This window comes from Tachypleus tridentatus, chromosome 4 (assembly GCF_004210375.1).
Source record: "Tachypleus tridentatus isolate NWPU-2018 chromosome 4, ASM421037v1, whole genome shotgun sequence".
Taxonomy (NCBI): Eukaryota; Metazoa; Arthropoda; class Merostomata; order Xiphosura; family Limulidae; genus Tachypleus; species Tachypleus tridentatus.
This window is the reverse complement of record NC_134828.1, coordinates 22,715,978-22,742,942: the sequence shown is the minus strand read 5'-3', so window position 1 is coordinate 22,742,942 and position 26,965 is coordinate 22,715,978. Positions and strand designations below refer to the sequence as shown.

Here is a 26,965-nt window from a genome sequence, read left to right as displayed (position 1 = left end):
TTTTCACTTGTACTTAGTAAGTTTGTTTATAATGATTCTAGATAATTTTGTAATCTCTAAAGAATTGAGATAGTGATGAATATTTGAAAATCTTTATCCTAAATTTTTACTGTGCAGTACTCTGTTGTTTTTTTCTTTTTTAATCTTACATTAATCTCTAGGATATAAAACTTATCTCACAGTTACATTTCCAGACTTTTTTAATGTTTAAATGTCTAAGGAATATCTGTGTAAACATACCTTCTGCTTTTTCTGACAACAAGAAGATGACAAAATGGTTTTATTTAGTTTAGTTTGGAACCAGAAAAGCACTATTTTTATTGTATTCTATTCTAATATTGGGAAACGTTTTACTAAGATTGTACCACTTAAATTTTTTTGTTGTTTTGTATTTTTCCAGAAAATGCACAACTACCAACTTAGTGAATCCAGTCACTTAAGAGTTTCCTTTTCCAAATCAACAATCTAAGTTGGAAATCAAGAATTTCAGAGCAGATTAAACAAATATATAAATAAAGAAATCTGATTTATTGACTAGCCTGTTGTCCAAATTGCCTTGCTAGAAGACTGTTACCATTATCACTGTGATACAAGAAAACTTTGAAGCAAAACAGAATAACCTGAAATTGGCCCAATCCTTCAAGAACATTTATTGAAGGTTTGATTGTTTGGCAAAGAAATTATGGAGTTTTATAAATAAGACTGAGTGTACTATTACCTCATATAAAAGTGGAACCAAAACAATAATAGAAATTCGGGTTTATAATGTACTAAAAATAGCATTAAGGCAAGAGAATCGCCAATACAAAAGTTATAATCTTGTCTAAATAATGATGACCCAAAATTTATATTTCAGGGTTAAAAATTAGCCTAGACAGTTTTGGCCTGGAAAGTTTGAAACAGAGACAAATTAACAAAGATAGATTAGGGTTGGAAAGCATTCTTATTGACAGGGTTACAAATAAAGCTAGAGAGCCTTTGGACCATGAAGTAAGGATATTTAATTTAAGAAAGGAAAACTAAATAAATCTACTTGTTGAAAAGTTCATACTACAAGAGATTTGTAATGAATGATTCTCGTTTTGTTACTACATTTTTGAAAGCTGTCTTTGTATCACAGTCATTTCTTTATTATGTATTAATTCAGTTATGTCCACCACATAGTCTTCAGGGGACATTTCATTAACAAAATATACATATATATATATTGTATTTTTGCAAGCTTATCTAGTGTAGTGTAGTCTATGTGGTGGGTGTAGAATTTCATGTTTGTAAATCTATTTTTGAATATTCATCCACTCAGTTGATTTGCTGTATGTGGAAGAAATAATTTGGTATTGGTTTTGTTTTCGTTACAAAGTTATTGTGTCTTATTCTTAATTAAGCTTAGTAAGAAAGCTGTCCTTGTAATGCGACTTGTTTATTTTTCGTTGGAAAAAAACAAAGTGATTACAATTACACCACTGTAGAATAGCTGCTTGTTTCTTATATTCAAAAGGTCGTATTTTAGATTTACGAAACGTTTGCTATATTGTAAAAAGGAAACTATTAGTTGTTAGTTAACAGCATTTGATTTTGGGCAAAAGATTTTTAAACATTGAACATAAACAGTGTTTAAAAAATGCAAGTTAATTATTGTAATTTGGGATAATACCAGTTTCAAACTGTTTTTCTGTTAACTGGATTGTAAACATATCTTACATTACTGTCTTATCATTATATCTGTGTAATTTAGGAGGAAATACTTATGTGTATTACAAGTACCTTTTTATGAACTACAGTATATATTGCAACAGTTATTCCAACAAATCATACAAGTATCATGAATATTTACATGGATCTGAGTGGTATTAAATCTCTCCAAAATTTGCCTTTCATTGATATGATATGAAAAACTGAAAGAAACTGTTGTTTTTTAACTATTAAATATACTCGTTTGTTAAACTCTAATATGGTTGGCTGTCGTGGACAGATAAGAAAAGGACACCTGCTTGCATATAAATTTGTATCAAATATTTTTATCATTACTGAGCTATTGAAGACAAGTTTGTTCATGAAATGTGCCTTGCAATAAACTGACCGTATCAAAACCAATTTTTTTAAACAATAATTCTTCTGAAATACAAAGTTATTTTAAATGTTAAAGCTTACATGGAGAAAATACCAAAAGTAATTGGTATATGTAAACTGCAACAATGTTTTATGACAAATTGATGGGTTATGGGGTAACAGATATATCCCTCAAATTTCTGTGCCTTTCAAAACCACAGGTGCTTTAATTAGCATCAACCATTTAATGGTGAAAGCCCTTTACCTTTCAGTTCTTCTTATAATATAGATATTAAACATTTGGCTGAGTCTTTAGGTGCATAGAAGATAATTTGGGTACCTAAGGCCTGCCGTGTGATTTTTTTTTTATTATTACAACCCCCCCTGCATGTCCTAAAGTGTATCATGCCAGCCTGTGGTGTATGGAAAAGTCATTACACTGTAGTCTTCCATCAGTAGAAGAGGCAAGACATTCTCCGTATTTTGTAATGCTCATGAACAATGGCTCATTCTTTCCTTAGCACTGCTTGTCTAGGACTTAAAACTTTATCATTTTAGTGTAATTTCTTTATTATATAAAAGGGTGTAAATATTTAAACTTATCAGTTAGAACTTGAATAACCAGTTTACACTTTTTGGACATGTCCCATCAGTTTGTTATTTTAATCCAACATGGTTATCTTATCCAGGGCACTAATTCTCTACCAAACAAAACCCCTTTACGTCAGTTGTGTGGATCAGCTAACTTGTGAGTTAATCTTCCAATGTTTCTGCCACAGGAATTGTCTAGTACCACACTGGGAAATGGAGGAACTCTGACGATATTCCTTCTACTTTATGGATTAGCTTTCATCTTGGGCTACAAGAGAGAGCCTCACCATGTATGGGCTCATGGAACCCTTCTGTTCTCTCTTGTGGCTATCCAAAGTAGTTCTCTGAGTTTCCCCTTTGTTACAGCCTATACTTGATAGGCTGTAATAAATGGAAACATAAGGTTTTTTTCCTGTTCTTATACTTTTAACTTTATTTTGAACACAATGGGCCAATTCAACTGTGTCGTGGGGTTTTATTCCCGTCTTTCTTTCTTATTCCTTTAAAAATGGGATGTTAAGAACAAGTCATTGTTCTTTGGTAAATACTCAACGTGTCGACCCAGTTTTACTGCTCTGGGTTTGTCCGTCATTTGGTTCTCAGCCTTTCCTTGCAAGTTGGCTTTGATCCCATACCTTTCACTGAGCTCAATGAAGTTTCACGTGAAGGTTGCATTCTTGAAACCTTTCGTTTCACTACTCAGTGAATGTCAGCCATGTATTTACCCCTTCCAACATACCTGTATTTTGAGACATGAAGCTTTTGATATCAAGGATCTTATGTCTCCTCATGAATGGATTTCTCTCTTTTGGAAAATTTCTCGAGTTCCTTATTCCTCTGTGATGTACCTCCCCTCCCGAGAAGTCCCTGTCAGTTACTTGTGACCTGCCTACATATGTACATACAGGAATCCACCATATTCATGTTCATGGTAACTCCTTCAATTCCACACCTCACCCTTCCCCTCACGTTTACAGGTGTGGGTTTCCATATCTGTACCTAATGCAGTAGAGGTAGCACATTATTTAGCTTTGCACTTGACAACAACTAATCCTTTCTGTTCAGATGCAATACCAGATCCAGCCTCCCCCCACCTTTCTAATAAATGACGTGCTCATCTCCTTAGTTTATTTTTATCAGCCCTCACCACCAACTTGATTGGGTGTGGAATTCTAGCTGTTTGTTATGCAGAAAGTTTGGTAGCATTTCTGAAGTTAATGTTCCTTATCTCAAAATCTTTCTGCAAAACATCTTCTCCTGGAACATTTAGTTTTCCTTGTGAATAATGAGCCTTTCTTCCAGTGCTAGTTGGGAACTGTCATCCTTCTACAGGAGAAAGGCTAGAGTCGACAGATAATTACACCTTGTTGGGAACTGTCATCCTTCTACAGGAGAAAGGCTAGAGTCGACAGATAATTACACCTTGTTGGGAACTGTCATCCTTCTACAGGAGAAAGGCTAGAGTCTACAGATAATTACACCTTGTTGGGAACTGTCATCCTTCTACAGGAGAAAGGCTAGAGTCGACAGATAATTACACCTTGTTGGGAACTGTCATCCTTCTACAGGAGAAAGGCTAGAGTCGACAGATAATTACACCTTGTTGGGAACTGTCATCCTTCTACAGGAGAAAGGCTAGAGTCGACAGATAATTACACCTTGTTGGGAACTGTCATCCTTCTACAGGAGAAAGGCTAGAGTCGACAGATAATTACACCTTGTTGGGAACTGTCATCCTTCTACAGGAGAAAGGCTAGAGTCGACAGATAATTACACCTTGTTGGGAACTGTCATCCTTCTACAGGAGAAAGGCTAGAGTCGACAGATAATTACACCTTGTTGGGAACTGTCATCCTTCTACAGGAGAAAGGCTAGAGTCGACAGATAATTACACCTTGTTGGGAACTGTCATCCTTCTACAGGAGAAAGGCTAGAGTCGACAGATAATTACACCTTGTTGGGAACTGTCATCCTTCTACAGGAGAAAGGCTAGAGTCGACAGATAATTACACCTTGTTGGGAACTGTCATCCTTCTACAGGAGAAAGGCTAGAGTCGACAGATAATTACACCTTGTTGGGAACTGTCATCCTTCTACAGGAGAAAGGCTAGAGTCGACAGATAATTACACCTTGTTGGGAACTGTCATCCTTCTACAGGAGAAAGGCTAGAGTCGACAGATAATTACACCTTGTTGGGAACTGTCATCCTTCTACAGGAGAAAGGCTAGAGTCGACAGATAATTACACCTTGTTGGGAACTGTCATCCTTCTACAGGAGAAAGGCTAGAGTCGACAGATAATTACACCTTGTTGGGAACTGTCATCCTTCTACAGGAGAAAGGCTAGAGTCGACAGATAATTACACCTTGTTGGGAACTGTCATCCTTCTACAGGAGAAAGGCTAGAGTCGACAGATAATTACACCTTGTTGGGAACTGTCATCCTTCTACAGGAGAAAGGCTAGAGTCGACAGATAATTACACCTTGTTGGGAACTGTCATCCTTCTACAGGAGAAAGGCTAGAGTCGACAGATAATTACACCTTGTTGGGAACTGTCATCCTTCTACAGGAGAAAGGCTAGAGTCGACAGATAATTACACCTTGTTGGGAACTGTCATCCTTCTACAGGAGAAAGGCTAGAGTCGACAGATAATTACACCTTGTTGGGAACTGTCATCCTTCTACAGGAGAAAGGCTAGAGTCGACAGATAATTACACCTTGTTGGGAACTGTCATCCTTCTATAGGAGAAAGGCTAGAGTCGACAGATAATTACACCTTGTTGGGAACTGTCATCCTTCTATAGGAGAAAGGCTAGAGTCGACAGATAATTACACCTTGTTGGGAACTGTCATCCTTCTACAGGAGAAAGGCTAGAGTCGACAGATAATTACACCTTGTTGGGAACTGTCATCCTTCTACAGGAGAAAGGCTAGAGTCGACAGATAATTACACCTTGTTGGGAACTGTCATCCTTCTACAGGAGAAAGGCTAGAGTCGACAGATACTTACACCTTGTTGGGAACTGTCATCCTTCTACAGGAGAAAGGCTAGAGTCGACAGATAATTACACCTTGTTGGGAACTGTCATCCTTCTACAGGAGAAAGGCTAGAGTCGACAGATAATTACACCTTGTTGGGAACTGTCATCCTTCTACAGGAGAAAGGCTAGAGTCGACAGATAATTACACCTTGTTGGGAACTGTCATCCTTCTACAGGGAGAAAGGCTAGAGTCGACAGATAATTACACCTTGTTGGGAACTGTCATCCTTCTATAGGAGAAAGGCTAGAGTCGACAGATAATTACACCTTGTTGGGAACTGTCATCCTTCTATAGGAGAAAGGCTAGAGTCGACAGATAATTACACCTTGTTGGGAACTGTCATCCTTCTATAGGAGAAAGGCTAGAGTCGACAGATAATTACACCTTGTTGGGAACTGTCATCCTTCTACAGGAGAAAGGCTAGAGTCGACAGATAATTACACCTTGTTGGGAACTGTCATCCTTCTACAGGAGAAAGGCTAGAGTCGACAGATAATTACACCTTGTTGGGAACTGTCATCCTTCTACAGGAGAAAGGCTAGAGTCGACAGATAATTACACCTTGTTGGGAACTGTCATCCTTCTACAGGAGAAAGGCTAGAGTCGACAGATAATTACACCTTGTTGGGAACTGTCATCCTTCTACAGGAGAAAGGCTAGAGTCGACAGATAATTACACCTTGTTGGGAACTGTCATCCTTCTACAGGAGAAAGGCTAGAGTCGACAGATAATTACACCGACAGATAATTACACCTTGTTGGGAACTGTCATCCTTCTACAGGAGAAAGGCTAGAGTCGACAGATAATTACACCTTGTTGGGAACTGTCATCCTTCTACAGGAGAAAGGCTAGAGTCGACAGATAATTACACCTTGTTGGGAACTGTCATCCTTCTACAGGAGAAAGGCTAGAGTCGACAGATAATTACACCTTGTTGGGAACTGTCATCCTTCTACAGGAGAAAGGCTAGAGTCGACAGATAATTACACCTTGTTGGGAACTGTCATCCTTCTACAGGAGAAAGGCTAGAGTCGACAGATAATTACACCTTGTTGGGAACTGTCATCCTTCTACAGGAGAAAGGCTAGAGTCGACAGATAATTACACCTTGTTGGGAACTGTCATCCTTCTACAGGAGAAAGGCTAGAGTCGACAGATAATTACACCTTGTTGGGAACTGTCATCCTTCTACAGGAGAAAGGCTAGAGTCGACAGATAATTACACCTTGTTGGGAACTGTCATCCTTCTACAGGAGAAAGGCTAGAGTCGACAGATAATTACACCTTGTTGGGAACTGTCATCCTTCTACAGGAGAAAGGCTAGAGTCGACAGATAATTACACCTTGTTGGGAACTGTCATCCTTCTACAGGAGAAAGGCTAGAGTCGACAGATAATTACACCTTGTTGGGAACTGTCATCCTTCTACAGGAGAAAGGCTAGAGTCGACAGATAATTACACCTTGTTGGGAACTGTCATCCTTCTACAGGAGAAAGGCTAGAGTCGACAGATAATTACACCTTGTTGGGAACTGTCATCCTTCTACAGGAGAAAGGCTAGAGTCGACAGATAATTACACCTTGTTGGGAACTGTCATCCTTCTACAGGAGAAAGGCTAGAGTCGACAGATAATTACACCTTGTTGGGAACTGTCATCCTTCTACAGGAGAAAGGCTAGAGTCGACAGATAATTACACCTTGTTGGGAACTGTCATCCTTCTACAGGAGAAAGGCTAGAGTCGACAGATAATTACACCTTGTTGGGAACTGTCATCCTTCTACAGGAGAAAGGCTAGAGTCGACAGATAATTACACCTTGTTGGGAACTGTCATCCTTCTACAGGAGAAAGGCTAGAGTCGACAGATAATTACACCTTGTTGGGAACTGTCATCCTTCTACAGGAGAAAGGCTAGAGTCGACAGATAATTACACCTTGTTGGGAACTGTCATCCTTCTACAGGAGAAAGGCTAGAGTCGACAGATAATTACACCTTGTTGGGAACTGTCATCCTTCTACAGGAGAAAGGCTAGAGTCGACAGATAATTACACCTTGTTGGGAACTGTCATCCTTCTACAGGAGAAAGGCTAGAGTCGACAGATAATTACACCTTGTTGGGAACTGTCATCCTTCTACAGGAGAAAGGCTAGAGTCGACAGATAATTACACCTTGTTGGGAACTGTCATCCTTCTACAGGAGAAAGGCTAGAGTCGACAGATAATTACACCTTGTTGGGAACTGTCATCCTTCTACAGGAGAAAGGCTAGAGTCGACAGATAATTACACCTTGTTGGGAACTGTCATCCTTCTACAGGAGAAAGGCTAGAGTCGACAGATAATTACACCTTGTTGGGAACTGTCATCCTTCTACAGGAGAAAGGCTAGAGTCGACAGATAATTACACCTTGTTGGGAACTGTCATCCTTCTACAGGAGAAAGGCTAGAGTCGACAGATAATTACACCTTGTTGGGAACTGTCATCCTTCTACAGGAGAAAGGCTAGAGTCGACAGATAATTACACCTTGTTGGGAACTGTCATCCTTCTACAGGAGAAAGGCTAGAGTCGACAGATAATTACACCTTGTTGGGAACTGTCATCCTTCTACAGGAGAAAGGCTAGAGTCGACAGATAATTACACCTTGTTGGGAACTGTCATCCTTCTACAGGAGAAAGGCTAGAGTCGACAGATAATTACACCTTGTTGGGAACTGTCATCCTTCTACAGGAGAAAGGCTAGAGTCGACAGATAATTACACCTTGTTGGGAACTGTCATCCTTCTACAGGAGAAAGGCTAGAGTCGACAGATAATTACACCTTGTTGGGAACTGTCATCCTTCTACAGGAGAAAGGCTAGAGTCGACAGATAATTACACCTTGTTGGGAACTGTCATCCTTCTACAGGAGAAAGGCTAGAGTCGACAGATAATTACACCTTGTTGGGAACTGTCATCCTTCTACAGGAGAAAGGCTAGAGTCGACAGATAATTACACCTTGTTGGGAACTGTCATCCTTCTACAGGAGAAAGGCTAGAGTCGACAGATAATTACACCTTGTTGGGAACTGTCATCCTTCTACAGGAGAAAGGCTAGAGTCGACAGATAATTACACCTTGTTGGGAACTGTCATCCTTCTACAGGAGAAAGGCTAGAGTCGACAGATAATTACACCTTGTTGGGAACTGTCATCCTTCTACAGGAGAAAGGCTAGAGTCGACAGATAATTACACCTTGTTGGGAACTGTCATCCTTCTACAGGAGAAAGGCTAGAGTCGACAGATAATTACACCTTGTTGGGAACTGTCATCCTTCTACAGGAGAAAGGCTAGAGTCGACAGATAATTACACCTTGTTGGGAACTGTCATCCTTCTACAGGAGAAAGGCTAGAGTCGACAGATAATTACACCTTGTTGGGAACTGTCATCCTTCTACAGGAGAAAGGCTAGAGTCGACAGATAATTACACCTTGTTGGGAACTGTCATCCTTCTATAGGAGAAAGGCTAGAGTCGACAGATAATTACACCTTGTTGGGAACTGTCATCCTTCTATAGAGAAAGGCTAGAGTCGACAGATAATTACACCTTGTTGGGAACTGTCATCCTTCTACAGGAGAAAGGCTAGAGTCGACAGATAATTACACCTTGTTGGGAACTGTCATCCTTCTACAGGAGAAAGGCTAGAGTCGACAGATAATTACACCTTGTTGGGAACTGTCATCCTTCTATAGGAGAAAGGCTAGAGTCGACAGATAATTACACCTTGTTGGGAACTGTCATCCTTCTACAGGAGAAAAGGCTAGGTCGACAGAAATTACACCTTGTTGGGAACTGTCATCCCGATATAGGAGAAAGGCTAGAGTCGACAGATCACCTTGTTGGGAACTGTCATCCTTCTATGGGAGAAAGGCTAGAGTCGACAGATAATTACACCTTGTTGGGAACTGTCATCCTTCTACAGGAGAAAGGCTAGAGTCGACAGATAATTACACCTTGTTGGGAACTGTCATCCTTCTACAGGGAGAAAGGCTAGAGTCGACAGATAATTACACCTTGTTGGGAACTGTCATCCTTCTACAGGAGAAAGGCTAGAGTCGACAGATAATTACACCTTGTTGGGAACTGTCATCCTTCTACAGGAGAAAGGCTAGAGTCGACAGATAATTACACCTTGTTGGGAACTGTCATCCTTCTACAGGAGAAAGGCTAGAGTCGACAGATAATTACACCTTGTTGGGAACTGTCATCCTTCTATAGGAGAAAGGCTAGAGTCGACAGATAATTACACCATAGGCCAGCACACTACATGTTAACCTGTATGAGGGGAAGTTATTGAAGGCTTGTCAGGTGCATAAAATCTAGTTGTTATACAGACAGCTCTCCCTGATATAAAGTTTCAGGAAAGGAGACTTTAAATATTTTTTTTCTTTTGGGGTGGGGCTAATAGAGTATTCTAAAAAAACAACTTAAAGTACCTGTGAGAGATAACATATGCTTCATTCAATGTTCCCTCTTAACTAAGACTTGTAGAGCACTAATAAAAAAGTCATGAATTTTGAACTGTCATTTTCTTTCTCTTACGAATTAGCTTTGTATATGTTGATTAATGTCAACCATGTTTGCTTTCCAAATGTTACTCTGTATGTGTTCAATTGATATTAAAACTTCCTGAGAAATGTGTAAAAACGTTTTCTCTCTTCATGGTGGTACAGGCTTAATGTATCCTACTGCCAATAGATGACACACTCCTACTCGCTTCTTTATGTAGTTGGAACATAAGTTTAAGTAATGTTCACCAGAGATTCCAACCATTACAACTCCCAAATTATTATATAGGCCTGCACCATAAAGTGACAAATTGTTCCCCCAGGGCTTGAAAGGGGTGAAAAGAAAATTTCTAGTGAGATACAAATAAATTTTGATAATAAATTAAAGACAAATGACTACTTGCAATAATAAAAAATTTGTATCTCCAGACGTCTACCAATAGTTTGAATGTGGTGTTTCTCCATATGGGTATTTCTTGTTTTCTAAGTGGCATGCCCCTCACTAGTACAGCAGTAAGTCTACAGATTTACAACACTCAAATCAGCGGTTTGATTCCCCTCGGTGGCCATAGCAGATAGCCTGATGGGGCTTTGCTATAAGAAAAACACACAAACACATCTAAGTGGCATAGAAACACCAATGCGATCGTCCAACAGATTGCCTTATTTCTGGCAAATTCAAAAATTTAGGAAAGAGTATAGTGCAAAATATCCAGTCATGCATTTTGTACAGCTTGTCACATCGATTTTTCTGTGGTGCATGGCAGGATAAACAATTGTTCCAGACATACAAAATCCGTATCTCGCTAACAAAAGGATGAGGCAAAGACAACGACATTTATGAGTAAGAATTCAGAAGTGATGTTCATGTAATTCGTCATTGCTCATAATTTACCCCAAGCTGTAGCCGATCATGCAGAACATCTATTCAGAAAAATGTACCCAGACTCTGATATAGCAAAAAAATATGGCTGTGCTAGAACCAAAACTACAGCCATTGTACAAATGTTGGGTTGTGAAGATGATTTCAAGCATACTTACTAACAGTGTTTACAGTTTAGTCACAGATGGATCCCCAGACATGGATGACTGAAAACTGCATCCAGTGGTTGTACGATATCTGTACGGACTCTGTCTACAATCATTACCCTCAGTCATTTGAAATAATTGGCATCTCTGGTCCACATAAGCTGAACATCATAGCTTAAATTAAATATATTGTTTTCTGTTAATTTCTCAGTTTTTTCCAATCACTATGATAAAACCTTGTCTTATTTTCCTCCACCCTGCTTGAATTGTAGTGCAGTTACTGACGTTACTACATTTTTTGGTAAATATTATTTCATGATAATGAAATAAATGAATTATTGTGTAGAGAAAAAATGTGGCAGGAAAACAAAACGTGAGCGAAAATAAGCTTTCCTTCGCAGCACTGGGTTTTAATAGAAAGAATTGTATATAATATTTCTTTAATAAACAACATGGAACACATATTTACATCCCCTTGTGCACACCTGTATTGTGTTTGGTTCTATATTTGAATTTGGCATGGTATTTCTTAGGGTTGAGCCCATATGCCTTTAAACGCTCATCTGATAATTGAAGTGTGTCAACACTGGAGGCCGACTTATGAAAATCTCCTGTTCTCCTTTTATTGCTTTTACCTGCAGTAGAAGAAAACTGTTCTTTCTTACCAACGCCACCTGGAACTCCATTCCCTTGCTCACACGTTTTTTTATGCTGAAGATGAGACACAGTCGAGTTTCCTGCAGCTGGTCCAACACGACAATCTTCAGGAGGGGACTCGTTTTTTAACTTCCTTTTCTTGTGTCTTTTCTTTTTAGGAGCAGGCTCTCCTTCGGCTCTGTAAGAGCAAATGGAAACTTGTACAAAGAAAAAAAGAGTGTGTTTGATGTCTTTTAGTATTTACATAAAACAGCTGTAAATAAACTGATCTTCAAATTATCTGAACTACACCCAAACAAAAGTTTTATAATTATCTCCGAGTTATTGATTTTGCATGTGGACGATGGGAAATAAATAAGTACCACAGAATTTATCACAGTTTTTTAAGCTTACTAACATCTTATATTACACTGCAGATGTTGAGAAAACAACTAGAGTGACAGTTAACTTCCAGTTAGTTATTCACATGTCACAGATAGAACTATGGAGCAGCCACTGTGCACTTTCATTAAATATAGTATAGTATCAGTAAATAGAAAAAAATATATGATACTTTTCGTAACAAAATAGAGATTTAGATACCACAAACATCTAATACTAAAATTCCAAACGTTGGTTTACAAATTGAGAGAACCCATGACCAGAGATAGGCCTGTCTTGATAGTTAATAGCAGTAAAGTCCATAGGATTTCTAACCTAAACATGAAAAGGTCTGATTCTGCAGGGAATGTACTTGTTTTATTATTTACTAAACCTGGTACACAAGACATTTGATCAAAGAATACATTACTTACTCTTCTGAGTAGACACTGGCAAGGATCTTCTGCTTCAGACCGAAATTTTCAGATTTTTTCTGAAATGCCTGAACGTCATACTTTTCCTCCTCTTCTGGTCTGTTTCAGAAAAAGAAAATAGTCTAAAACTGTATTCTAGTCAAAACCTGTTCACCTATTATTCTCTGTCAGAAATTGTGCTAATCCCCCCTACAGTTTGGTGTGTTGAATTGTTTTATTGCATCACAAGCCTACAAATTGTGTTTGTTCTTGTGATTCTCGTGTTCTTACCAATCAAATTACATAATTAGGCCTAGATGTAGGATTTTCAGTAGCCTAAATGTGCATCTTTAATATAGGCGTGTTTCTAAGCTTTTCGATCTAAGCGATAGTTCGTAAGTATCAGTCAGTAGGCCTAAGTATACAAGCAAGTATCATGGCAACAAGAGTACTCTGTGACTGCATGTCTACAGCTTTCAGGTTCACGTAATCAGAGATTACCAATTTACAAATTGAACAGTCCACATAAGTGGTTGCAAAAATCATCCCCCCCCCAATTGGGTGAAAAAAATCGACGTTTTCGAAAGAAACTTCAACTGTTCACAAAATTATTATGAATAGAGCAAAATGATCTATATTCACTAAAACTGAGTGTCTGCTCAAGTCTCATGATAGAAGCTGATTACTGTGGAATAACACAGTACTTCTGTAACTGGATTCTTTCACCAACAAAGCATATCAGATTTCTCTGTTTATTAGAATGATTTAGAACTAACAATTTTCACTTTATGTTCCAAGTCTACTTTTCATTTTTAACATAAAAAGAATGATGGTCCAGGTATTCCAAGCTTAACCTTGTATAGTGACTTCACTAAACACTCATAGTGCACTGAGAAAAGACAAATTGTAAGGTAACAGTATTATTTGTAGCCATTAGCCTAATTCTGTCAGAAACATTGTCAACCCTTAATTTCCCTAACGTCACATTCGTGTGTCCTTTTCACTGTCTAAATCCAAGTTGAATCTCACCTATTCTGGACAGCTTTCTTAAGTGAACACCATTTGTTCAATTCCTTGTCTTGAGCCAGAAGAATCTAATTATAAAAAATTAATTTTACAATTACAGTTGAAACAATATACATGGAAATAAAACTCACTCTTAAATATATTGTATTTACGGGCTGTAAACCACAAACCAAAATAATAGTGGTAAGGAAACATTCAATTAAAACTGTATTTTCCATCATAGTAAAGGAAATGACTAGGACATTGCTTACTTAATGCTTTGAAATAGAGATTTTTTTATAAAACAAACATACTTTCCCACTAATTATTTGCTGAATAGTTTTAGAATTGGTGTTTTTTGTTCTTTACAACTGTCATAATTAATAACTGAAAACACCCATTGAAGAACAATCATATATAAAGAATGTCAGTGATGCTGCTACTCATTTTTGCCATAACATTTTTACCCTCCTTTACAAGGCCTATTTCACTAGCCATTCCTAATTTTTAACTGCTAAATTAGAAGGAAGGGAACTATTTAAAAACCACCTAACTCAAATTCTTGGACTATTCTAACCAACCCTTACATCAGCCCATATCGACAGAGCAGTTTTATAGGAATGGATTGGAAACTATGAACTCTTAGCTCCACAGTCCAGCATGATAATCACTATACATACTCCTGGACCCTACACATTCATCTAGTTATAATTGATTCACAAGTTCAATCAGTTACATTTCTATTAGATATTAGTTTCCTTCATAGCTACATACTAGAAATGTCATAAAAAATGCATTGTTCTAATGTATCTCTTACACTGATTTTGCATCAGTAAAAGTTACTGTAACTTAAAGAACTAAAAGTGTCATTTGTAAGTTATTATAATGTTTCATTCTTTACATATATGCAGAATATCAACATATCTGGTGCACAGCATTGTTTTAAAGCAAACTTGTAATTAGTATGTGCTTAGAAATTGGTACAAAAACAAACAGAGTATACAAACATTACCAACTATCATTCCTCATGTCACAGAACTGACATCAACCTACCTCCTCCGTCGAAAGACCAAAGTCATTTGCTACAACTTGGCGGTATCGGAAACGAACTGGCATGTCTCCTATGATGTCTTCAAAGTCTAGCTTATAATATTCATCAAAGTATTCTTCAAGAGTCTTCTCAGCTGTAGAAGACAGATGCAAAAAACAAGAGAAATGTAGATGAAATGGTGAATGATTTAAAAAAGAATTGAAATGACTTTGTAAACATGACTAAGCGATGAGATGAGACATGAAAAACAAAATGTAACACATACTTGGATTGAAAATAGGCTTCTTTCTTCTCAGAGCTGTTTGGAACGCTGACCATCTCTTCTTCTTTTACTCTGTCCTACAAGTTCTTCTTGCAGAGCTTTCTGAGGTTTGTACTCAACATCCATCTACAACAATCTATACTTGTAACCCTCATAAGGTGTTAAAGTTACAACAAACAAAATTGCATTGCACTACCTAAGGTAAATACTTTCGTTGAAATAATGATGAAACCCCAGGATTTCCAATTTCAACAGGTGGATCTGGGGTTTGATTACAAACAGGTAAGAAAATTGTCCCAAATTAAATTCTAGCTAACAACTGTATTTAAAAAAAAGGCATGTCACAGGTTTAATTAGTTGTAGTTATGGGCTGGGATGGCTCTTTATCCTGGTACAGGTATGGTGAAGCCTCCCAGGAAAGTTTTGAAATTTAAACCTGAAATGGTGCATACTGAAGACATTTATTTATATATGTGTACACACACACTATCTACAAAATATTTACCCTAAAAGTAACAAAGTATTGTACACATTTACATTTTGATCACCAGTATTGTTTTTTAAGTTTTTTCAGAGAAGACAAACAGCACTGACAGTTCAAATAATCACATGGAAAATCACTTCTGTCCATTAATAATTTTTTTTTTAAATAACAATTAAACTGGTATAACTAAATCTGTCTTACAGATGGGTTTATAAACTTAAGAATGGGTTATGAGTTTTAACACCTGTGCATATTTCTAGCTATCCCTACCCCTACACATTCACAACAAAATAATATTTACTTATACTTAGAAAAGTAAACTGTTTATATATATTTAAATATATATATATTTTCCTACATGATGCAACACAAATGAAGACTGATCTAAAATATTCATGGTTCTTTAAATGGGAAATAAACAGACAAAATATTTAACCTAAATCTTTATAACACTGAGTAACAAAGCTCAAAAATACTGGAATAACAATACCGATCTAATATAGAAAAAAACACATCAAGTCCTCATCTATACAAATATCTGAATAATTTTACTGGTGTTATTTTTGCACAAAGAACTCAAAACTCTTGAGCCTCCCATCTATTAACATCAAAACAAGTATTAATCATACATTAATAATAATTAAAACAAACTTTATAAAACACGACAGAAAAATAATTAACAGTTTTAAAAAAAGGTTTAACAACATTTTAGGATACAACTAGTTTTTTCTATAGTTCACTTATAAAAAGCAAGTCAAGGTAACACTATTCAAACTTAACAACAAGCATCAGACATGCTGACTGTATAATGCATATCTAAGTTTTAAAGGTTCAACATTTCTCAGCCCACCCACATCTAACACAAAAATTTATGTTACTAAACATGAAGTTACTTTTTTTATGAAATAAGTTACACAGAGAGAAATCTGTAATAAGATTTTTTATTTTATTTTTAGAGTTCCCCACCTTTTGATAAGGACTTGACAAAGAGTTTGAAGTGTCATGATGGAAAAAATGAATCTGAATATATATCACTTACTTAATGTTTTGCCTTTTGTTCACCATAATACAAAAAACTTCCAAATGTCAAATCATGACACATCTTTTACATTTTGTTCCAAAACGTTTTCAAGATACTTAAAATGTATTTCTAGGTTCAGTGCTGTAAACAAGATAACTCATCTAAGCCGATCGGTAACACAGTGCCACGGACAAGTTAATTCGTTCTCAATAATACCTAACTTCAACGCTAGATGTCAGCACTATACATGCATTTGACCTACTTACAAATTGTTTCACTTTCGATCCAAAACAGCGTTACGAAAAAAGTTACAAAAATAAAGAAGCATTAGAGTTGGATTGTAGCAGCTGAAATACATGACAGTCAATAGGTTAAATAAACCATCACTCATAACTTTCTGTTTGATACTGTGTAATTCTAGTTTACAAAAGTTAACCCTTATTTGCCTGTGGTGAAACAAATGTAAAAATTAACTTTTAAACTAAAAAAACATTCAACCTAAATCCAAAACACGATAGCAATAAAAACCTGATGTATGCTACACACACATCTGGTAGCTGGAAGGATTTCTCATGAGGTTGAAAGATTAAATGACAAAATTTGAATCTTAATTCATATAAAGTACCATAATTACAACAAAACAAGATTAAAAGATCCATACATTAAAATCTACATCTTCACAATGTGGCCCATCTTCTTCATTCCACTGATCATCATATCCCTGCCAGTCATCCCAGTTTTCTTCTAAAATAAAAGGGTAGTGTTAAACAACAGAATACAAAGTATAAACATGCCATGTTAAAACTACACCCTCCATAAACAAACTGAATATAAAGTATAAACATACCATGTTAAAACTACACTCTCCATAAACAAACTGAATACAAAGTATAAACTTACCATGTTAAAACTACACTCTCCATAAACAAACTGAATATAACGTATAAACATACCATGTTAAAACTACACCCTCCATAAACAAACTGAATACAAAGTATAAACATACCATGTTAAAACTACACCCTACATAAACAAACTGAATACAAAGTATAAACATACCATGTTAAAACTACACCCTACATAAACAAACTGAATACAAAGTATAAACATACCATGTTAAAACTACACCCTACATAAACAAACTGAATACAAAGTATAAACATGCCATGTTAAAACTACACCCTCCATAAACAAACTGAATACAAAGTATAAACATGCCATGTTAAAACTACACCCTCCATAAACAAACTGAATACAAAGTATAAACATATCATGTTAAAACTACATACCATCTATCTCTTCATCTGGAGGAAATTCTGGTTTTTGATCACCTTCCTCTACAGCATAGTAATCATCGCTAAATAAATTCTACAATACATAAAATATTATTAGAACAGCATAAATAATTAGATTTATTCAAGAAAGTACATCACATGTTTTATTAAAGAATCATGAGAATACACATCGCTGGCCATACAACAGTTACTAGACTATATCTGAACCTTTCTTTTTCCTTTATCCATCACCAGAACTTACACTTACTACAAGTGTTTCAGCTCTTCCTTTCTTTATCCACCACCATAACCTACAGTTACTACTGTGTTTCAGCTCTTCCTTTCTTTATCCACCACCATGACCTACAGTTACTACTGTGTTTCAGCTCTTCCTTTCTTTATCCACCACCATAACCTACAGTTACCACTGTGTTTCAGCTCTTCCTTTCTTTATCCACCATCATAACCTACAGTTACTACTGTGTTTCAGCTCTTCCTTTCTTTATCCACCACCATGACCTACAGTTACTACTTGTGTTTCATCTCTTCCTTTCTTTATCCACCACCATAACCTACAGTTACTACTGTGTTTCAGCTCTTCCTTTTTTATCCACCACCATAACCTACAGTTACTATCGCGTGTTTCAGCTCTTTCCTTTCTCTTTATCCACCACCATGACCTACAGTTACTATGCGCGTTTCAGCTCTTCCTTTCTTTATCCACCACCATGACCTACAGTTACTACTGTGTTTCAGCTCTTCCTTTCTTTATCCACCACCATGACCTACAGTTACTACTGTGTTTCAGCTCTTCCTTTCTTTATCCACCACCATGACCTACGGTTACTGCTGTGTTTCAGCTCTTCCTTTCTTTATCCACCACCATAACCCACGGTTACTACTGTGTTTCCAGTTCTTCCTTTCTTTATCCACCACCATAACCTACGGTTACTGCTGTGGTTTCAGCTCTTCCTTTCTTTATCCACCACCATGACCTCCATAGTTACTATGTGTTTCAGCTCTTTCTTTCTTTATCCACCACCATGACTCTACGGTTACTACTGTGTTTCAGCTCTTCCTTTCTTTATCCACCACCATGACCTACGGTTACTACTGTGTTTCAGCTTTCTTCCTTTCTTTATCCACCACCATAACCTACAGTTACTGCTGTGTGTTTCAGCTCTTCCTTTCTTTATCCACCACCATAACCTGCATAGTTACTACTGTGTTTCAGCTCTTCCTTTCTTTATCCACCACCATGACTACCACGGTTACTACTTGGTTTCATCTCTTCCTTTCTTTATCCACCACCATAACCTACAGTTACTACTGTGTTTCATCTCTTCCTTTTATCCACCACCACCATAACCTGCGGTTACTGCTGTGCGCGGTTTTCGAGCTCTTTTCCTTTCTTTATCCACCACCATAACCTCCATAGTTATTTATCGTTGTTTCAGCTTCTTTCCTTTCTTTATCCACCACCATGACTCTACGGTTACTACTGTGTTTCAGCTCTTCCTTTCTTTATCCACCACCATGACTCCATAGTTACTACTGTTTCAGTTTCTTCCTTTCTTTTATCCACCACCATAACCTACGTTACTGCTGTGTTTCAGCTCTTCCTTTCTTTTATCCACCACCATAACCTACATAGTTACTACTGTGTTTTCGGCTCTTCCTTTTTTTATCCACCACCATGACCTACAGTTACTACTTAGTGTTTCAATCTCTTCCTTTTTTTTATCCACCACCATAACCTACGGTTACTGCTGTGTTTCGAGTCTTCCCTTTCTTTATCCACCACCATAACCTACGGTTACTGCTGTGTTTCATCTCTTCCTTTCTTTATCCACCACCATGACTACGGTTACTACGTGTGGTTTAGTTCTTCCTTTTCTTTTATCCACCACCATAACCTACAGTTACTACTGTGTTTCAGCTCTTCCTTTCTTTATCCACCACCATAACTCCATAGTTACTACTGTGTTTCAGCTCTTCCTTTCTTTATCCACCACCATAACCTACAGTTACTACTGTGTTTCAGCTCTTCCTTTCTTTATCCACCACCATAACCTACAGTTACTACTGTGTTTCAGCTCTTCCTTTCTTTATCCACCACCATGACCTACAGTTACTACTTGTGTTTCATCTCTTCCTTTCTTTATCCACCACCATAACCTACAGTTACTACTTGTGTTTCATTTCTTCCTTTCTTTATCCACCACCATAACCTACAGTTACTACTTGTGTTTCATCTCTTCCTTTCTTTATCCACCACCATAACCTACAGTTACTACATGTGTTCAAACTCTTCTTTTTGTTTTTTGAATCTGTATTATATTTATTAAAACCACTATAATTTTTTTTTTAAATTTAAAAACTAAACAACAGTTACAGAAATAACCTTTTTTATTATTATTATTTCTCTAATATAAAAGAGTTTACCTTCATCTGTTCATCATATTTGACCGGATCAAAATCTCCATCTAAATCTACATCATCAAACCCCATTTTAGCATTTCCAGTTATGGCTCTTAGTTTATCCAGTTTATCCACGATTTCTTTCCTTTTTAATGCCTTCAGTCGCTTCAGTTCTTCTTTTTTCTTAACTTTTTCCTAAAAACAATTTGTATTCCCAATGGCTGGTTAGTAAGAAACATACTTTCCATCAAACTCTGTTGAAAATTTACTAAAAGTGACACTATCCGAGTAAGGAAATGTTAAAACAGTGATTGGGGTGAAAATTGTAGAACGTTTACTTTATTGTACATAAGTGTATACACACACGTTTTGTGTGTTTTCTTGTAGCAAGGCCACGCTGGATTATCTGTTGTGTCTACTGAGAGGTATCAAACCCCTGATTTTATTGCTGTAAGTCTGAAGACTTACTCGTGTCCCACCAGGGTATTATACGTTGTGCGCTAGAGATTTTGTTCTGTTCACTAAAGAATTCTAGACTTAAGGAAACAATATGCAGGTGATGGATTCAAATTTAAAGAGATGTTGAAATTATGCGTGATGGCTAGAAATGTGACGAGTTATTTTAAACACGTGTTGAATAGTGAAGTTAAGCTAGTAAGACAGCTGAAGAAATGTAAGGGTTAACTACCCATTTAGCAAGTAAAAACTTTGTTACAGTGTTACCCAGCAAGTTATAGATAAACTTATAGTGAGTTAGATAAACACATCAGTGATATAAATATTGCATCTCTGTTTTAACAAAAATAGCAAGATTACAAGAAATTGGTCATTTAGTTTCACTTGTGAGTTAGACATATAGAAGAAATTAGCATGCCAAATTTGTCCAATGAAGTTGAAAAAATAAAACATTTGTCTCAATTAAGTTGCATCACTTGTGTGAAGAGTTAAGAACCTTCAAAACCACTTCAAATAAATCAGAAGAAGAAGAGAATATTTAGAGCCAGCTCATCCGTTACAAATGACATAACTGCAATAAAATACATTAAGAATTTACAGTGAATTAAATACTGATGTATTAAAAACTTAAAGGGGAGTAAAAAACAGTAGGTAGCATTACTATCAGCAAGACCATGTGCACGTTGTAACCAATACTGCAGCACAACATGGGTGACAGGACAATAATTATAATTAGCACACAGTCTCAGTGGTAGCTGAAACCACTAATGTTTTAATACCTAAATAATAAATTCAATTAACTCTTTCATTTACTCTATGTATCTACAAAAGTTAGTTATATGTATTTTAATCCATTGTTTTTAATGACAATGAATGCATTAAATGGTAGAAAGTTTGGAAGCAAACTACGTGTTATTTTATGTATCGAACAAATCTGTTATGATATTTAAAACTTTGGAAGTTACACTATAGTTTAACTGCCATGGTAAATTGGACTTTGTCCATGTTTACAGGCATACGAGCAGGTCTTTATAAATAATGGCAAATGGTATCATAGCATAATGATAACTGACTTGTTAATCCTGTAACAACTGGAGCCATGGTCCAGTTTTCCAGTCGTTATCATTAAAATTAAAAATAACTACCGTAATCACATTTGTTAAATTAATCCTGTTAAAAATACAGCCATAGTTGATGCAACAAACTTATACAAATGTAGTAATAAATATCTCAGTTACTGGCAACTTGTGATAACTGTGTTAGTGGAAAACACAGTTCTAAAGTAACCCATGTGCAGCTTGCATACATAATGAATATAAAGTTTCATAAAGAAAATTTGAAATATACATAAAACATCTTGCCCATAGTTCTGATTTTAAAGGATGACACAAAGAGTTTTACAGATACAAAAAACAAAGCTACCTTTTCCTTACGTTCCTTATATTTGTCTCTTTGTTGCTTCCTGCGATTGTCTTTACGACGCAAAGACTCTTTTAAGGTTCGTGGATACCTCTTTATCTATAAAAGAAAATTTTACTACATTCGATACTGTCAAATGTTTCATAATTATTTGATTTTATTAGCATTAAATCCAGGATGAACTGAAAGTACAAAATAGATTAAAAACCACCTACACAACTACTCTTGATCAAACAGCAGGCATGACTGTTACTTTTATAACCCACACAACTGAAAGTGTGGAGAAAGTTTAATGACACATCATAGGCTCGAAACATGGGTTCACTGATTACTAGCTAAGGCATGCTAACCATGAGAACAAAATTAGCCCTACTTGGTTTCCAAAGCAAATACTGCTGCCACCTTATAAAGACAGCCTAAAACATTTCTTTCAGCCAATACAAACTAACAAAAAAACAATTCAATCTGTATATGAAATCATACACGAGTAATTATAAAAAATATATATATGAAAATAAATATGATTCTTTTTCTATATCTCAATCTCTAGCTGCAAAAAACTATATAAAAGAAATTAAATTTCACTTATACACACACAAAAATCATTAATCATTATATTTTCTTACGAATTCTTGGTCTGGTTCCTCAAATCTGAAGTTAAATTTCTGTTCAAAAGAAGCTTGTTCCTCCAAGGTTTTCTCATCTTCACTGAGATTTTCTAAATCATCAACAATATCTTCATAACTTGGAATCTTTTCACTCATACCTTCTTCTAAATACTTTTTGTTCAAGATGTAATCACGTAAAAAAACCTCACCATTGTCCAGTGATGGATTGTTCCAGTACTTCCGTAAAAATTTCTGGGAACAAACCAAACATTTAAATCAAGCAATACTGAAAATACAATAATAATTATTAAAATTATCTTTTATTGTATACTTTTGCATTATAACATCATGGTTACAGTTACAGGAAAAGAATCTTTATAATGACTGAAAGCCCAATTTCTCTCTCTCTCTCTCTCTGCTTTTATAAATATACAGGTACATTTATTATATACACATAGTCAGGTTCGTTTCCAACTCACAGTAACAACTTGCATATCCAATCACTTTTCTCCTGACCAACCTTGTAGCTATACACATGGTAAAACCCCTAACTCTATTGATGTAATTGAGTTTAAATGTGATAATTTCCAACTGCTCATCACCTAAAGGTGACTCCTTGTTACAGGGTTACAATACGGAAGTTACTACAGTAACTAAATGTGCTCCCCTTTTTGGATGGTTACTTTACATAACTTACCAACATGGAATTCTGTGCAGCATCCAGATGTGGTCTCCTTTTTTGAATGGTTACATTACATAACTTGCTAATGTGGAATTCTCCGTTAAGGGATTATAAAAATATACAAAACTCAAAATCTTAACATTCTGAAAAAGAAATATTTTTGGATTGAAACAGTAGAGCAGAAGTCATACATTTAGTACACACAAAACAGGACCCTCCAAAACTGGCTACAAGTTGCACACTGGAGGTAATAAGAAAAGTTAAACAGTTTTTACTAGAACTTAAAAACATAGCAGAAACTAATTTGAAACTGTAAACAAGACAGTTCCTGTAGGTTTAGATATACAAAAGCTAACAAGTCTGAGTTCATAAGTTCTTTCAAAGTATCTAGCAAATGAAGACCAACTATAGAAAACTAAAAACAATATTTGACATGCAACAATGGAAGTATGTTGTCATGTTGGACTAAGAATACATTTCATTAAGTGCATGCAACAAGCCAGATAATGTATTATCTTCTGCTGAAGAAACAGTGCATGCAACAAGCCAGATAATGTATTGTCTTCTGCTGAAGAAACAGTGCATGCAACAAGCCAGATAATGTATTGTCTTCTGCTGAAGAAACAGTGCATGCAACAAGCCAGATAATGTATTATCTTCTGCTGAAGAAACAGTGCATGCAACAAGCCAGATAATGTATTATCTTCTGCTGAAGAAACAGTGCATGCAACAAGCCAGATAATGTATTATCTTCTGCTGAAGAAACAGTGCATGCAACAAGCCAGATAATGTATTATCTTCTGCTGAAGAAACAGTGCATGCAACAAGCCAGATAATGTATTATCTTCTGCTGAAGAAACAGTGCATGCAACAAGCCAGATAATGTATTATCCTCTGCTGAAGAAACAATACTTCAAAAATAGCATAAAACAGGTTGCAAAAATCTTTTCAAAAATTGTTAACTTCAGGTTACACTTATAATAGTGATTAAAACACACAGAAAAAATAACACCCAGGTGAACTTCACTTATTAGATTAATGTGATGACACCAATATGTTAGGAACAAATACTATCTTTGTACGTTTGGAAAAAAAAAAAAGAAGATATGGCTTCTTCCAAACAAACATTCAGCCATATCTGGAAAAAAAACTGTCAGTTTCTCCACAAGTAGAATTTAATGGTATACCATTCACAGACATTGCCCATGAAATTCTGTGCTTTTGAATTGCTTAACACATCATATGGAGAATGATTGTATACTAAAGTTGCTTGAAAAGACCCTAACAAATCATTGCCTACCAAGCCACTGTCTGAATCTTTTAATTGTTCAAACAGACCTAACAAGTCATTGTTTGTGTAACGATGCACAGCATGAAAAGAAATGTATTGCAGTGAAAACTCTCTCTTCAACTAGCTCTTTCAAAAGACGGTACATCAAAAGAACTTTCTGGTACAAGTCCTCCTATTCCAACAAGCCTTCAAACCTCATCATCACAAGTGGTATTCAACCTTGTATTGTCACTGTATATCAGACACGATTCCTATTATTACAGATTTGAGACAAGGTACAGTCCAAAACCAAACCATTACAATTTTAAAGGATTAGTTTTTCTTAATGTAATAAAAAGTTTTGTTGGTGAATGAGAGAGCACACTTCATACATATGTAATTTTTTTATTATTTTTTTTTTATTTTACATAAAGCCACATGAGGGCTAGCTGCACTAGCTATCCCTAATTTAGCAGTGTAAGACTAGAGGGAAGGTAGCTAGTCATCACCACCAACTGCCAACTCTTAGGCTATTCTTTTAACAATTAATAGTAGGAATGACCATCACACTATAACTCCCCCATGGCTGAAAGGGCAAGCATGTTTGGTGTGACAGGGATTCGAACCTGAGACCTTTAGATTGCAAGTCAAGCTCCCTAACCACTTGGCCATGCCAGGCTCAACTGTAAACTATTATTTAATGTTGTGTTAAGCAACGATATTGGTTAGAACGTTTATGCATTCATTCATTGTCAGCTGAGTACATGAATTTTGGATTAATTAAACTTTATGAGCTGAACAAACCTTACAAGATATTATTTAGATCACATATAATGAAACAATGCATTCAAATCTTTACAAGTAAGAACAATATATTTAATTAGCTCTTTCAATAGAAGTTTGATTTTTAATTATGTACTACACAAGCAGCTCGATTTGATCAAAAGTTAATCAATGATATATTGCTTAGTACCGTTACTCATACAAATATATTACAATTTGTATTCAAAAATTAAATTCTACACTTGCTATGCAGGGTATTAAGCTCAGCTAACCAAAATATTTTTGTCTATATTGGTTTAGTTAACAGCCTACTATAACGGGGAGAAGACACCCCACCTGAAAACAGACTTTTTAAACTAACAAGAGTTATGTATTTATTAACCTCCTATCATAACATATAAAGGTAGAAAAACTAGTCCGTTATCAGCTCCATTTTAAAAACTAATTCGAGAAGTGTGAATAAGTTGGTGTTTTGTATTCCTTAATCAAATGAAAGAACACTTATGTCTAAAAGACTTTTTTATCACAACCTTCTAGATAAAAAATACAGATTAAAATTTAACTATATCAAAGCACCCCAGGAATTTTACAGAGAGCATCTTATGTTGGCGTTGTGTCTGTTACGAAAGAGTCAGAAAAATAATTTCCAATGTATTAAAGGACTTCATTTACACCAACCAAATCTTTTTGTGTTGCTTTATCTTCAGTTTTCTCACACTGTCCTTTCAACCACAACAAGTAATCTCCTTCTTCTGCATCCTAAAAGAAAAGAAAACAAACATGAACATTAATGAATATCCTTAATTATCTAGACCTCAAAACAAAGCTAAGTTACACAGAAAGTAGTTCTTTAAAGTTTCAATATATATTAGTTATTATATTCTCAAACACAGAAAGTAGTTCTTTAAAGTTTCAATATATATTGGTTATTATATTCTCAAACCTTTATTACCTAAATTGCATATTTGAAATAAATAAAAAAATCAAATACTAGCAAATATGGTCAACTCTCCTGAAGACCTCAAGATAACAAAAAAAGTAAAATACCCATATATAACTACTGAATTTATTGTTCTTATATACGGTTATTTATTATTTAAAAAAGCAACTAAAATTAAAACTCTTTGAATAAGAAAACATACATGAAAAAACAAATTAAATAAAAAATGTCCTCTAGGATGGAAGCTTCTTATGTGTGATAAAACTGAGTACTTTGTTGGAAGCTTCTTATGTGTGATATAACTGAGTATTTTGTTCTTGGTGGGTGACTTAATTTTTTGAGCTACCTTAATAGTCAGACATGGTTTAGACAGCAATTGAACAATAAATTTAAATGAAATAGTCATGTGAAAGTGAGGGAACTGTAGGCTGCAGGATGGGTAACTGCAAGTGTCTTTTATAATCTCCAATAATTCCAGACAAAAACACAAAAAAAAACAGCTCTTTTGATTTTATATCATATTTTCAACTTTTGCTACAGTTGGTTAATGTTAGGGTTGAGAAAATAAGAAAAATAATGGATAAAATATAACATTTTA

General features: G+C 35.8%; 1 protein-coding gene across 1 annotated transcript in view; it reads right to left on the bottom strand.

The window, feature by feature from the left end:
* Nucleotides 1-11,684: 11,684 nt before the first annotated feature.
* The window catches only part of LOC143248080 (protein KRI1 homolog), a gene marked incomplete at its 5' end in the record, with an annotated part of 42,292 nt that continues 27,011 nt past the window's right edge, over nucleotides 11,685-26,965 (bottom strand). The window contains 12 exon segments of the mRNA XM_076496516.1: nucleotides 11,685-12,096; nucleotides 12,713-12,811; nucleotides 13,721-13,785; nucleotides 14,750-14,880; nucleotides 15,013-15,073; nucleotides 15,076-15,135; nucleotides 17,176-17,258; nucleotides 17,804-17,882; nucleotides 20,234-20,404; nucleotides 22,088-22,183; nucleotides 22,711-22,944; nucleotides 26,106-26,186. Coding sequence (XP_076352631.1) covers nucleotides 11,727-12,096; nucleotides 12,713-12,811; nucleotides 13,721-13,785; nucleotides 14,750-14,880; nucleotides 15,013-15,073; nucleotides 15,076-15,135; nucleotides 17,176-17,258; nucleotides 17,804-17,882; nucleotides 20,234-20,404; nucleotides 22,088-22,183; nucleotides 22,711-22,944; nucleotides 26,106-26,186 — 1,530 coding nt within the window.